Source organism: Acomys minous, assembly GCF_964271855.1.
Source record: "Acomys minous genome assembly, chromosome: 10".
Taxonomy (NCBI): domain Eukaryota; kingdom Metazoa; phylum Chordata; class Mammalia; order Rodentia; family Muridae; genus Acomys; species Acomys minous.
The window spans coordinates 111,560,705-111,575,619 of NC_140491.1; the positions used below are offsets into that span (position 1 = coordinate 111,560,705).

Consider the following 14,915-nt stretch of genomic DNA (forward strand, 5'->3'; position numbering starts at 1 on the left):
CTGAGCTACTTACTTGGCCTGTGCTGCCAATGGTTTCACAGCTCCCACATGACATACGTACCAAATCTGTCTACCATTTTGACAGGCTCAGACTGAACGGGTTCTCCTTTGCCATAATGGTTTACCGCTGACACACGGAAGAGGTATTCGTTTCCTTGGATGAGTTTGGCTACCACGTGCCTGCAAGCCTGAATGTCTTCAGAAACCACGGTCCACAAAAGCCGGCTGGTTTCTCTCTTTTCAAGAACATAAGCCTTAATTGGTGATCCTCCATCCTCCAAGGGAGGTGTCCATGTAAGCGTAGCTTTTTCAGCAGAAACATTACTGATTTCAATGGGACCTGGGGGGCCAGGCACATCAAGGACTGAAACCTTCACATGTTCCTCCTTTGTGCCAAAAGGATTGGTAGCGGTGATGGTGTATTCACCGGCATCCTTTCTTGTGGCATACTTGACTGTCAGCATAGAAGATGTTGGGGTTGAAGTTATTTGAGCTATGTCTGATGGTCTGATATCTTTTCCTGCCTTGGACCAACTTGACTTTGGAAGAGGTTTGCCAAGAATGCTAATGGCATTTAAGACAATGCTATCCCCCGCTTTGACTGTCAGCCCATCTTTAATTGTGGGATCAAGGACAATGGTCGGTGCCTCTGCAAATGAAAAATAAATACATAAGCTCATCAGAAAGACAAAAGCAATGGAAGCTTAATTTTCTGCCTTTTAATTTGAGAGACATGCAAGCTTCACACACCGTATTCATCCTTGCAAATGATGGTTCCTGTGCTTTCTGATGGAGCGCTGATAGCACCTGCTGTGTTCTTTGCTCTGATTCTGAATTCATATTTTCCACCTTCAACAAGGTCCGTTACAGTGAAGGCACAGTCTGGAACGTTAACATGGTTGGCTTTCATCCAAGACTTAGAGGGTAGATCTCGCTTCTCCACTATGTACCCTGTTAGTTTATGGCCACCGTCATATTTGGGTTCTGTCCAGATGAGAGTCACCGAATTTCTTGTGACACTGATAACCTCAGGTTTTCCAGGAGGATCTAAAGCAGAAAAGAAAGTCTGTTAAACAAACTGCCAGTGCTTGCTTCATGTAGCACAATATCCTAGGTTTTTCATTATTAATGACTTACCAATTGGATCAAGTGCCACAACTGGCTCTGATGGTAGGCTTGGCTTGCCCACTCCTGCTAGATTGATGGCCATAACTCGGAACTCATATTCAAGACCTTCAGTTAATCCTGTCACTTTGAAATCTTTCATCCTTATAGGAGTCTTGTTAGCTCTCTTCCATAGAAGGCTGTTTCTTTCCTTGAATTCGATATGATACCCTACAAGTGACCATGAACATGTCAATTCAGATATAGATTATATAGACTGGTTTAAAAAATGTATGTATGTGTGTATATATCCATTATTTATTTGCAGATATAATGAAAAGATAACTTTTCTTTGTTATCTACACATTTATTTTCTAGGCATGGTGCCACTTTCTCTCTTACAACATATATATAATATATATGTGTGTGTGTGTGTACCTTTTGAGAAAACATTAGCTCTAAAAATTAATTTCTTTATGAACTGTTACATAAGGGGCTTTTCAATAAAATTAAACATTAATTGTTTATACAAAAAGAAAAATGCATTACTGGCAAGGCAGATAGTTTTATAAACCAAATATTTGTAAGGAACATCAATATAAAAGTCAAAGGACAAGAGTAAATTAAATACCTGTAATTGGTGAGCCACCAGTCTTTTTGGGGTCAGTCCATGTTAGAGATACAGAATCATGTCTGACATCCACAATATTGGGAGGTGGGGGAGCATCAGGCACATCTAGGGAAAGGTAGAGGAAAGGATGTAAGATTTCAAAAAGGAACTACAAAGCTATATTTCACTTTATTTATTTATTTTTACTTCAGTACACTTACCAAATGGATGTTTGGCAACAATTGGCTCTGACTTCAGGCCTTCTCCTACACCATATTTATTTTCAGCACTGACCCTGAAGGTGTATTCTACGCCCTCATGAAGTCTGGTCACTCTGAAGGTGGTTTTCTGGACAGCCGAGGCGCATGTCACCCACTTGTTATTCACAGAATCTCTCTTCTCTAACACGTAGTTGGTGATTTCAGAGCCTCCATCATCCTTTGGAGGACCCCACTTCAACGTCATGGCTTCTGCTGTGACCTCATCAAATTTGATTGGTCCAGTGGGAATACCAGGCTTGCCAACAACCTTTATAGAGAGAGTCCCTTCCTTGGTGCCGGCAACGTTCTTGAGTGTGATTGTGTATTTTCCAGCATCAGATTTTTGGCAATCATACACCACAAGGGTTGTATTAACTGCAGTCGACTCAACACTGACTCTTGTGTCAGTGGCTAGAGGATCTTCCCCCTTCTTCCACGACACCGCCGGTGCTGGCTTGCCCTTTATGGGGATCTTAAGACGGAAGTTGCTATTTTCTTTAGCCAAGTAGCACAAATCGGGCAGATCCTTTAAGTCAAGATCAGGAGCCACTATATTAAAAAAAAAAAAGTCGAGACAAATTATTGATATTGAAATTATTCAGACTGGACAATTACCTCAGATCTCTATAGTGTTAGAGGGTATATGTTTGGACGGCCAGTGTGTTAGGGCTCCACAACACACTTCTGGTGACAGGAGAAAGAGCGAATGCAAGGGAGAAGCTCACCAACATCGTCCTTTGCCACGACAACGATTTCACTTGGGGTGCCTTCTCCGTTTTCATTTTCGGCACTCACTCTGAAGGTGTATTCCTTCCCTTCCTTCAGATCTTTTGTGGAGTACTGCAGGCTCAACGATTTCATAACCCGCTGCCACTTATTTTCTTCTGTCAGGAAATCCACCACATAGCCAGTAATTCTACTTCCGCCATCGCTGCGGGGCTTTTTCCAGCCAATGGTACAAGAGGACTTAGTTACAGCCAGCACTTTCAGGTCGACAACAGGTCCAGGGGTTTCTAAAAGAGGAGAAATGACGAGTCTTAGCCCCAGATAACCAAGGTGGGCTGTGGTTCAACACGACGGGTCACAGTACGTGGCTTACCTGAAGCTTTGACGGCGTCACGTGTTTCACCTGGATCGCCGATGCCGTACTCATTTTCAGCAAACACCCTGAAGTAATAGGATTTCCCCTCCTCCAAGTTAGAGACTCTGAAGCTTGTTTTCGAGCACTCGGTTGTGACTGTTGACCAGGACTTCCTCTCTGCATCCCGTTTCTCCACCACATAGTTTATGATAGGGCTCCCGCCGTCGATAATAGGCGGATCCCAGGTAATATATGCAGAGTCCTTGGAGATTTCCTTAACAGTCACATTGACAGGTGGCCCAGGAGTGTCTGAATAACAAGGAGAGGGTAAATAAGAAATGAGCATGAACATGTTAAAAAATATGCAAACTATGATTTCAAACACACACACACACACACACACACACTCACACACGAGTCTTTCCTTCAGTAGACTTACCGAGCACTTTCACCACAATAGTGTACTCCTTTTTCCCACAGCTGTTCTCCAAGGTTAAGATGTATTTTCCTGCATCATATTTGTTCACATTTTCACAGCGCAAGAAAGTGTCAAAGTCAGTTGACTTTATGTCTAGTCCAATCCTTTCTCTTAGATTGACATTTGGTTTAGACCAAGTGATCTTTGGAGGCGGGCGTCCTTTCACTGGCACGTACAGTCTCATTGTAACTCCAGCGCGTAAAATAAGTGTTTTCCTCAATTCAGCATCAAGTTCTCCCTCAGGTGGAACTATTTAATTTTGGGGAGGGGGATGAAGAAAGTTAAAGTTGTAAAAATTTAAGCATCACATATTTCTAAAGACTGTCCTTATCGTTTCTAAAATGCATTTCCTTTGTAAAAAGAAACATTCTTAATGTTTAAAAAAATCCTTAATAAAAAAATCCTTAATAATTCAATACTCTACTGATCTTTTCATTTTTCTTTTAAAATGTTTTATATTTATTTTTAAATATGTGCTTCTGTGTAGGTTTGCCTATGTGAGTGCAGAGTCCATGGAAGCCAGGAATGGACATTGGCTCTCCTGGGGGTGAAGTTACAGGTAGTCGTAAGCCACTGAAGTGGGTGCTGGGACCCACACTTAGGTCTTCTACATGAGCGGTACTCCCTCTTAACCACTGAGCGAGCTAGCTCTCCAGCCACCAAGGTGTATCCATTTTTTCAATGCACTTTCGACACAACCAAGCATCCCTTAGAGGAGCTCTTCACATGAGCCCTGCACCTCCAGGACTCATCTAGGTTGAAAGACTGCTTCCTCCAGCCTTGAATTTTCATTCTTACATTCAGTGAAGGCATCCTGGGTACGCTCTGCTCCCTTTGTTATTTCATTGTAGGAAGAAAGGTATATAATAGGTAAATTATTCTGCTAAGGATCTTTTTTTTTTTAAGTTGGGAAGGCGTTATAGAGATAAAATGAAGAAATAAGAGTTAAGGTACTTCTGCGGGCCTTCTAGTCACATACTTATTGTTGTGTGGCTTTGTTGGACGAGTAAATAGCAAACAGAAGGACGATAAATAGGTCATAACTTAAAAACAAAAAACAAAAACAATTTATTCCAGAATAAAATTACATATTCCTTTGAAAGCCATCTATGACCCTCATTTCATTTGGCCTGCTGGAACGTGTAGATACGTGTGCTAAGAGCTGATTAGAACTCTCTTAGGATATGGTGGATGGAAAGTCTCATTTATTTCTCTCAGAAGTACTTACTTAGGATGTCCTTGGGACAGTGTTTATCCGGCACGTCACTCGGGTCGCTGTAGCCGATCTTATTAACGGCATACACTCGGAACTGGTACTCCGTATTTTCCATCAGGCCAGTCACCTCAAAGCGGGTTTTCTGTAGCTTCTCTGGTAAATTGCACCTCACCCAGTGGTCGGAATCGGCTCGCTTTACTTCCACAAGATAACCAATGATGGGGCTACCACCATCATAGGCTGGCTTGCCCCACGACAGACTCACAGAACTGCGGGTGGTATCGTACACTTTAGGGAAAGCTGGTGGCCCGGGAGGATCTGAGAGTGACCAACAACAGAGAGGATTAGCGACACCTTCCTTTCTGACTGTTCAATGCTGAGTACGGGGCATGGGACCCTCCTCAAGGACACTTACACAGTGGGTCCTGAGCATACGCGGCTTTGGATGCATCACTGGGTTTGCCAGGTCCAGCTTTATTTATGGCAGTCACTCGAAATTCATACTCAGTGCCTTCCTGGAGACCTGTTGCCTTCAGCGTTCTTTCTATAACGGGTTTCCTGTTGACTTTAGTCCAGTTAACTGCCTGAGTTTCCCGCTTTTCAACCAAGTATCCCGTGATAGGGGAGCCACCATCATCAGCTGGGGCTTTCCAGCTGACCGTCATGTGATCTTTAGTGATGTTGCTAATGACAGGAGGGTCACAGCGTCCAGGTGGGTCTGTGAAGATGGAATGACAAGTTGATTTCCTAAGCAAGAAGATAGTATTTAAAAAGTAAAGGGTAAACTGCCGGACCATGTTCTTACCATATGGGTTTTTAGCAATTGCTGGCTCAGTGAGGATGGGGTCGCCCACTCCGTATTTGTTTTCGGCACAGATACGGAACTGATACTCATGGCCCTCTATGAGTTTCTCCACGGTGCAGCTGGTGATGGGCACGGTAGCGGAGACCTGAGCCCAGTTGGGCCTGCTTGTCTCACGCTTGTCGATGATGTAGTTGGTGATTTCTGAGCCTCCGTCCTCGAGAGGAGGTTCCCAAGACAGCATCGCACGGTCTGCATACATCTTGTTGATTTTGACGGATGCTGGGGGGCCTGGTTTATCTGAAAGGATGGAGAAGAAATGTGAACAGAAGGGTGGATGGATATCGAGAAGAGTCCTAGAGCGTGGGCTACACTCTTCAGATCGTCATTAACTCTTATGTGACTCAAGTCACCTCACTCTTCAGGGTCCTAGGTAGCAGGAGTGTATGATCACTAGCACTCATTAGAGATGAAAAGCGCTACTCTGTAAGACTATTACTTCTATTCTTAGGAAATACTTTTTTTTTTTATTGTTGCTGTGCTTGAGACAGGGAGTCACGTAGACCAGGCTGGTTTAGAACTCCCTGAGGAGAGGAGCATGACCTTGAATTCCTGATCCTCCTACCTCCTCCAAGATACTGGGATGATAGGAGTTCATTGCCATGCACATCCCGGGAACTGACTTACAGCCCCTCAGGCTAAGTGCGTAGGACTGTAATGGAACGCTTTGGATTACCTAGAACTTTAAGCTTAATGGTGGCTGATTTGGAACCACTGGAATTTTCGGCAGTGATGGTATAGTCTCCGGAGTCCTTCCGGTTCACACTGAAAAGCTCCAAGGTACACAAGTTCCGCTTCATCGCCATCTTTATGCCTTCGGCTGGTTTTATTGGTGTGCTCTCTTTCTTCCAAGAAACCGTTGGCATCGGTTTACCAAAGACAGTAGCATCCAAGCAGACATTTGTCCCAGCTTTCACGGTGAGCAAAGACTTCATGTCAACACTGAGTTCTATCCTGGGAGGAACTGGAAAGAAAGACGAGTGAAGGTATTAATGTATGTAAAACCATATTGTACAGTTATTACTAATAATAGTAATAAATTCTCATTTGTTTCATGAGTGAGAGTTTATCTTGTTATTAATCATGAATTTTTAATACTTGGCATTAAACTCAGATCTTCATACATGCTAGGCAAGTGCTGTACCACTGAGCTACACCCCTAGTCCTACAACCTTATTTTTATTTAATAGTTATTATATACATTTATGGGTTCAATATTTTGGCATGAGTATGCATTGTGCAATGGTTCAATTAAGCAAAGTCATACAACAGTAACCTCACCTATTCAGTCAGCATTTTTATGGGTGTGAGGAAAACACCTAAAGTCTGCTCTTTTAGTAACCTTGAGATCTAGAATACATTATAAGCTATAGCACCTTTCATGACAGTAGGTCACCAAAATTGATTCTTCCTGTCAGATCAGAACTTTGACAGTTTTCTTCTTATCTCCCTTCCCTCAGCCACTTCTTCAGCTACATATTCATCATAAAAGTTAAGTAAGTTTAATATAAACATTTGGCAATACTGCAAATAGAAAAAAGTAAATTCCTGTAATCCCAAGACTAGGTTTTCAGTATTCTCAATTTATTATTTCTTTGCCATCTCTCTGTAAATATATATGAATAAAATCTTTCAGGCTTCAGTTTTATAAACTGCTTTCTTGTTTTGCTTATTAAGATTCTTCATAAGCATAATTTTTTTTGTGCTGTGTAAATTTGGTGTAGACTTAGTTTACACAATAAACTCCCTATCATTTACCATTTTTTTTCAACCTTCCCACAGATACAGGTTTAGTTTTTGTTGGTTGGTTAGTTGGTTTTTTTTTTTTGTCAGGAGACATGACCATCATGGACACTGTAGGTGTTACAGTATGCAGTAGAATCTTACCATTTTCTGCCAGAATGGTCACTGGGTCGGAAGGCTCCGAAGGCTGGCTGATGTTCACAGCAGTCTTGGCAATTGCTCTAAATTGGTACTGAGCATTCTCTTCTAACCCAGTAGCTGTGTATTCTTCTTGGGGAATTTGGTGAGGTGTGGTATTGCACCGAACCCACTTATCACCAGGAAGTTTGCAAGCTTCTACAAAGTAGCCAATAATTTTGCTGCCTCCATCGTGTTTTGGACGGGCCCAGATAAGGGATGCAGTGTTCTTGGTGACATCAACAACTTCAGGTTTCCCTGGGGGATCTAAAGCCAAAAGAAGCATCTTCAGTCTTGAGTTTAAACTCCTCACAGCATCACCCCCGCGATGTTCAACAGGATAACAATCATCTCATGTCAACTATGCATCCAGCATCTACTTTGGAGTGCTTGCTATGCATGTACAGGAAAGACATAGGTAGTGCATTTTCATCATAAGAGTTAGGGCTTGTTCTAGGGTGGAAGTGCTAACTTTCAGAAGCAAGATGTAAATATGTCTCTCTAATCCTAAAGGACAATTACTTACCTACTGGCATCCTTGCAGTTACGTATTCGGTTGGCTTGCTGGGTGGGCTGGATCCAGCTTTGTTTAGGGCATAGATTCTGAATGAATATTCTAGACCTTCTACAAGGCCAGCACAAGGATATTCAGTTGACCGGACAACAGTGTCATTAGCTTTCACCCAGAGCAAACTGTTTCTTTCTTTGCGTTCAATCAGGTAGCCAGTGATAGGGCTTCCTCCATCACTGTCTGGCCTGTCCCATGCGACAAATATGCAGTCTTTGTTGACTTTAGTGACGCGTGCATTCTTTGGCTCACTTGGAACACCTAGAGTTAATCACGGGGAAATGTCAGTTTCTGCTTTAAACTAAGAGCTTCCAAGAACATACATGTATAATATATGTGTATATATACACACACATATATATATGTTCTCACACATACAACATAACTCTTACCAAATGGAAACTTGGCAAGCATCTTTGGAGATGTGAGAGGCTCTGAAATGCCAAATCTGTTTTCAGCACGGACCCGGAAGATATACTCCTGGCCAGGGATCAGCTTTCCAACCCTGCAGGACGTCTTGGTGACTGAAGCTAGAGCCGTGACCCAGTCCCCACGGCTTACATCACATTTCTCTACTATGTAATTGGTGATGTTACTGCCTCCATCTTCCAGAGGGATGTGCCAGGACAGAGAGCAGGCATCAGCGTCTATATCAGTGATGTCAAATGGAGGCTGAGGGGGCCCAGGGGCATCTGCATGAACCAAGAGGAAAGAGATGTAAGAACAGAGATTTAATAGGGGAAAAAACCCTCAATGTTTTGATCGCCATATTTTAATGGCCACTTGTCTTATGTGTAACCTACCCATGACTGTAACTTTGATTTTCTGTGTGTCTGTTCCAGAGCTGTTCTCCGCAGTGAGGCTGTAGTAGCCACTGTCTTTCCTAGTGACATCCTTTATGATCAGAACTGAAGAACTGTCTGCTTTATGGATGGCCAGGTGGCTAGATGTAACAACGTCATCATCTCCTTTCTTCCATTTACAGATGGGGTTAGGCTTTCCATACACATGCGCTTCGACTCGGAGTTTCTTCCCGGCTTTAATAGTGATTTGCTCGGGCATGAGGATCTTCGGGGGCACTGAAAGCAAAGACAAAGCCAATTCATTCCTTAGATGGGAAATTCTTCTACGTTTTCCAAATGATAGGTTGAAGTCCACTAGGGGTTTCAAATTAATGGTTGAATTTATAACCAATATTTTCAAAAATTTCTTAAATGTAATAGAAAATATCAGCATATTTAAGGATAGGTACAGTTTTCTATTCTGTTTTTACAAAGATAAATATGTTTTAGAAACGATTCCACGGCCAGAGGAGGAGGAGCAGACATTCACACAGGCTGTGCATCCACACACAGAAAGCAGAAAGAAACAACTTACACAGCTGTTCTTTGGCTTCATAGACGCCTTCGGCTTCTCTTGGCAAGCTGACTCCAACAGCGTTCCTAGCTGCAACTCGGAATTTGTATTTCTTTCCTTCCTTTAGGCCAGTGACAATAAGGCTGAGGTCTTTGACCACCGAGTACTCTGTCCAACGATCTGCAGGCTGGTCTTCTTCTCTGTAGCTAATGATATAGCCATCGATTTTAGCACCCCCGTCACGCAACGGAGGTAACCAGGCCAGCGTTGCACTGTTCTTCGTCATTTCTGTCACTTCAAGTTTTCTTGGGGGATCTGGCTCACCTAGAAGGAAAACATAATTTAGAAAATTAGGTAACTTTATGGTCCCCTTTGCTGATGTGTACATAAGAGTTTCAGCATGATCTTTGCTCCAATGATATGGGATAGGTAATGAACGTTCCATGTTGAAAATAAAAGTATAAGGTGAAGCAACTAACACAAGTCTTGTCTGAGAGAGTTAGATATTTACTGCACAATTAGGGCTTCACAAATCAAGTCCCTGCCAGTAGATGGCAATCATATTGATCTCATGGCCTTGTTAGACTAGAGGACTGGAGTTCAAAGGGGGACGAAGGGGGATTACTTACTGAGAGGATCTGATGCAAGCACAGGCTTGGGGATGTCTGTTGGGACACCAGGGCCATATTCATTGACAGCAGTTACTCGGAAGAAATACTCATTTCCGGGGACAAGGTTGGTTACATTGAAGCTCGTTTTCTTCACTTCAGGGGTAACTGTTGACCATGTTTTTCTTTCGGCCTCACGTTTCTCCACAATGTAATGTGTCACTTGGCTCCCACCATCATTTTCTGGAGGGGCCCAGGACACATGGCATGATGTTTTAGTGACATCCGAAACTTTTAAGTCAGACACAGGTCCAGGAGTATCTGTAGTAAAGATCCACAGACTCAGAATACATGCCTCATCAGCTTTCTTATCAACTCATTTGATTTTGGAGCGGAAAAAAGATAACGCACCTAGTACTTTGACATTCACAAAAACGGCCTTTTCTCCTGCTGGGTTCACAAGGGTCAATGAGTATTTTCCTGAGTCATCACGGGTGGAATTGGGGATGACAAGGAAGGCCATGGTGTCAACTAGATCGACTTGTCCTTTTCTGACCACATTATCAATACCCACTTTGCGCCATGTGACTTTGGGGGCGGGTCGTCCTCTCACTATTGCAAATAGTCGAATAGGGCAGCCCGCTCTCACGATGACCAGTTTTCTCATGCTGGCATCCAAGTCAATCTCTGGAGGCTCTGCAAATGACATCAAAGGCATTAGCCAACTCTTCAGACAGGAGGAAGCCCCCTGAGGATAAATGTGGATGAGTATCCACCACTATAGCAAGGCCTCACCTAGGATTTCCTTAGGTTTGATGGCTTCCTTTAGTTCTGCAGGGCGCCCGATGCCAACCTGATTTTGGGCACACACCCTGAACTCGTACTCCTGGTTTTCATCCAAACTGGTGACTGTGAATTCCATGCGGACAAGTTGAGCTGCAGCATTGCACCTCTTCCAGCCCTCATCGGGTGATGCGTCTGCTATTTTGGGTCTCATTTCCACAACATACCCAATTATTGGTGCACCGCCATCGTAGACTGGTTTTCCCCATGCCAGAGTAATGGAATGTTTGGTTGTATCAACCACTTTGAAATTGGTTGGTGGGCCAGGTGGTTCTGAAAATAAATGATGTAAAAATAAGTGTACATGAAATTAGTTACCACTAGTGATCCTGTTATTGTCTCTGTGTTTAGTGTATGTATGGGCTCATGTCTGGGAGTGCGTACACATGAGTTTCTGCATGTCTAGGCCAGAGGTCAACCCTGAGTGTCCTTCTCTATGGTTCTCCACCTTATTGTTTGATAGAGGGTCTTTTCATTGAAACTATTGCTCATCGACTGGCTAGACTGGCTGGCCAGTGGACTCCAGGGATCTACCCATCTATGCCTTTTTCTCAGCAATGAGGTTATAGATATGTGCTCTCATACCTGGCTTTATACACAGGTGCTGGCCATCTGATCTCAGCCCTCAGGCTTATGTGGCAGGTACTTTACCCACCAAGCCATCTACCCAGCCTCATGATGTTTTAATGTATAATTTTATAGTTAACTTTCAGTCCAAACAAGGTCATTCTATTCTCTCAACTCCCAAGACTTGTTTTCCTTTCTAAAAATTGGAACATAGCAGTGTGTGCGTGCATGTGTGTGAGTGTACACGTGCGTGCGTGATAAGATAAAAGGTCTATTTGGAGTTAGCTAAAATGCTGTTTAAAATTATGGAGCAAAATTTTGTCAGCTATTTCTACACATAACTTTAGGAGTTGGTTTAATATCAGGCAAAGTGGGAGCATCTTACCTATGGGATCTTTTGCCACCACTGGTCTTGATGGTAAGCTTGGTTCCCCAATGCCAACTTCATTTTCTGCCTTGACACGGAACTGGTACTCGTGCCCTGGGAGGAGATTCTGCACTTTCAGGCGTCTCTCAGGGATGGCACTCTTGTTAACAGGGACCCAGCGGACTGCATGCTTTTCTTTTCTCTCTAGATAGTATCCCGTGATAGACTTGCCACCGTCATACTCAGGGGCATTCCAGACCACAGTCATTTCTTCTTTGCTTACTTTAGTGACTTCTGGAGGATCAGGGCGGCCCGGTTTGTCATACTTGGTTTTTGCTATGACTGGTTTACTTTCTGTAGGAGGTCCTGTGCCTATTTTGTTCTCTGCACGGACTCTGAATATATATTCATTTCCTTCTATGAGACGAGTCACCGTGGCGCTGGGTGTCAAGACATTAGCGGAATAGGTAGACCATACCATTCTCTTGCTCTCGCATTTTTCTAGAATATAATTTTGGATTTCACAGCCACCATCATCCTCTGGCGGGTCCCAGCGGATAGTACACCTATCACTGGACACGTCAGTGATTTTTAGGTTTCGTACAGGACCAGGCTTATCTAAGACAATGACAGTAGCATAGGCCACAAAGCTGCCTGCTGCGTTGGTTGCTGTGACTACATATTTACCACCGTCGCTTCTCTTCGCTTTGGTGAGAGAGAACTTCGATGACTCAGCACTGGTGTCAATCTTGACTCTTGGTGATTTTGTTAAATCTGTAGCATCTTTGTCTTTGGTCCAGGCAACTTCTGGGAATGGTTTGCCTCTCACGCCTGCCTCGAGTCTAATGGTGTCCCCTGCTTTGACGGTTAGAACCCCACTTAATTTTAGATCAAGTACTGGCTTCTGTAAGTCTTCCTTCACAACAACTTCCTCTGTCCTCACCCAGTCACTTTCTCCACCCTCGTTCTTGGTTTGTACTCTGAACTCATAAATCTGGTTCTCAACACACTTGTCAACCATGTAGTGGGTTTCCTTAATGCTTCCTTTGTGTACTCTCTCCCAGTCAGCAGAGCCCTTCAGCCTCCTCTCAACATGGTACGATAAATTGGGGCTGCCACCGTCATAATCAGGGCGTCGCCACTTTAGATACACAAATGTCTTTCCTTTATCTGCAATATGAAGGTTTTCAGGCTCACCTGGCCTGTCAATAGGGTTGATGGCCAGAATTGGAGTTTTCGTTTCAATAGTTGGCCCAACACCTACTTTATTCTCTGCACAAACACGGAAATAGTATTCATTGTTGGCTAACAGGTTGGCCTTGACCAATCTCTTGGTGACATCTGAGGCAACAATTGACCAGCCTTTCTGATTTGGCTTACGATATTCTACTATGAAATTTGTAATTTCTGAGCCGCCATTATCTAGTGGGTTTTCCCAAGAAACTGTGCAGTTTTCCTTGGTGACATTGCTAACCCTCAGATTCTGGCAAGGCCCAGGTCTGTCAAGGACATTAACAATGGCTGACCCTTGGGCATGTCCACTGCTGTTCTTAGCAGAGATGATATACTTGCCATGGTCAGCTCTGACAGCTTCTTTGATTTGTAACTCAACGCGAGGTAGATCACGAACTAGGTCAACCCGCTTGTCTTTGACCAATACTTTGCCCTCCTTAGACCAAGTTATGTCTGGCTCAGGTCTGCCTTTGACTCGAGCAAGAATGCGTATAGTTTGACCCACCCTGACAGTAATGACATCGCGGCATGTAACATCAAGTTCTACTTCTGGGGGGTGAAGGATGTCTTTTGCAATTACAGATTCTGCGAGTTCTCTTGGCTCTCCCTCACCCACAATATTAGCTGCTCTTATGCGGAATCTGTACTCATTTCCTTCGATCAGTCCAGGTACCCTGAAGGCACACTGCCTGATGAGTTCATCCTTGTTGACTCTGTCCCACTGTGCTGTGCCAGGCTTCTGATACTCTACCACATATCCAAGAATGGGGCTACCACCATCACTCAGGGGTTTTGTCCACACCAAGTCAGCCGACTCTCTGCTCTTGTCCTTCAGTTTAGGATTTATAGGTGGCCCTGGTGGCTTGATGGGTCGGCAAGCTTTTATTGGGTCAGAACTTGGGGATGGATTGCTTAACCCAGCAAGGTTTTCAGCAAAAACTCTAAACTCATATGTGTTTCCCTCATAGAGTCCAGTCACCCTGAACTTCAGGTCAGCGATAGGCGTTTTGTTGACTCTCACCCATTTGCCAGTTATTTCTCGGCGTTCTACATAATAGCCAGTTATGGGACTGCCACCATCAGATTTCGGCAGGGTCCAGGACACCGTTGCAGCATTCTCAGTAATGTCAGTTACCACTGGTTTACCAGGAGGAGATGGAGGATTGAACTTGTGCTTAGCAACAGTAGGTATGGAGTCAAGGGGAGGACCAACACCCATTTTGTTCTCTGCTTTGACTCTGAAAACATATTCACAGCCTTTTTGGAGATGTGGGACCTTCAGCTTCAGCTTACTGCTTCCTGAAGAGACGACGCCCCACGTGCCTTTCCTTGTGTCTTGTTTCTCAACAATGTAATTTACTACCGGGCTCCCTCCATCATCCTTGGGTGGTTGCCATGAGATAGTCATGTATTCAGGAGTGACATCCAGAATATTAATAGGTCCCGTTGGTGGGCCAGGTACATCAAGGACAGTAAGATGGACAGCTACTGTTTTGGTACCGGCTGCATTAGAAACAGTGAGTTGATATTCCCCAGTATCCTTCCTTAAGCAATTCTTAATGGTCAGCACGGATGAGAAGCTGTCAGTCTCAACCGTGTAGTGGTCATCTGTTTGAATCTCAGTCCCATCAGTTGCCCACTTTGCAGTAGGAACAGGTACACCTCTTATGATGGCAGGGAATCTTACTGTGGTACCAGCCTTAACCACGAGCCCTTCAATTAATTTCACATCTAATTCCACAGATGGAGGCACTGGAAAGAAAACATGAGGCCATTAGATTTGGATTTTGACAATATGAATAACTTAAAGAAGCAGCAAAATAAAAATGCCAATCCAAAACT

General features: G+C 43.7%; 1 protein-coding gene across 2 annotated transcripts in view; it reads right to left on the minus strand.

The window, feature by feature from the left end:
- TTN (titin) overlaps positions 1-14,915 on the minus strand; it is a 271,286-nt gene that overhangs the window by 50,433 nt on the left and 205,938 nt on the right. For both annotated transcript variants that reach the window (XM_084799170.1, XM_084799169.1), the window contains 21 exons: positions 11,859-14,825; positions 10,859-11,179; positions 10,475-10,759; positions 10,085-10,384; positions 9,477-9,779; positions 8,903-9,178; positions 8,492-8,791; positions 8,058-8,360; positions 7,499-7,798; positions 6,288-6,575; positions 5,555-5,851; positions 5,165-5,467; positions 4,762-5,067; positions 3,495-3,782; positions 3,074-3,364; positions 2,700-2,987; positions 1,936-2,523; positions 1,736-1,840; positions 1,138-1,335; positions 751-1,047; positions 62-649 (listed from right to left, as the gene is read on the minus strand). In XM_084799170.1, the coding sequence (XP_084655296.1) occupies positions 62-649; positions 751-1,047; positions 1,138-1,335; positions 1,736-1,840; positions 1,936-2,523; positions 2,700-2,987; positions 3,074-3,364; positions 3,495-3,782; positions 4,762-5,067; positions 5,165-5,467; positions 5,555-5,851; positions 6,288-6,575; positions 7,499-7,798; positions 8,058-8,360; positions 8,492-8,791; positions 8,903-9,178; positions 9,477-9,779; positions 10,085-10,384; positions 10,475-10,759; positions 10,859-11,179; positions 11,859-14,825 (9,192 nt within the window). The remainder of the gene's footprint in view (positions 1-61; positions 650-750; positions 1,048-1,137; positions 1,336-1,735; positions 1,841-1,935; positions 2,524-2,699; positions 2,988-3,073; positions 3,365-3,494; positions 3,783-4,761; positions 5,068-5,164; positions 5,468-5,554; positions 5,852-6,287; positions 6,576-7,498; positions 7,799-8,057; positions 8,361-8,491; positions 8,792-8,902; positions 9,179-9,476; positions 9,780-10,084; positions 10,385-10,474; positions 10,760-10,858; positions 11,180-11,858; positions 14,826-14,915) is intronic.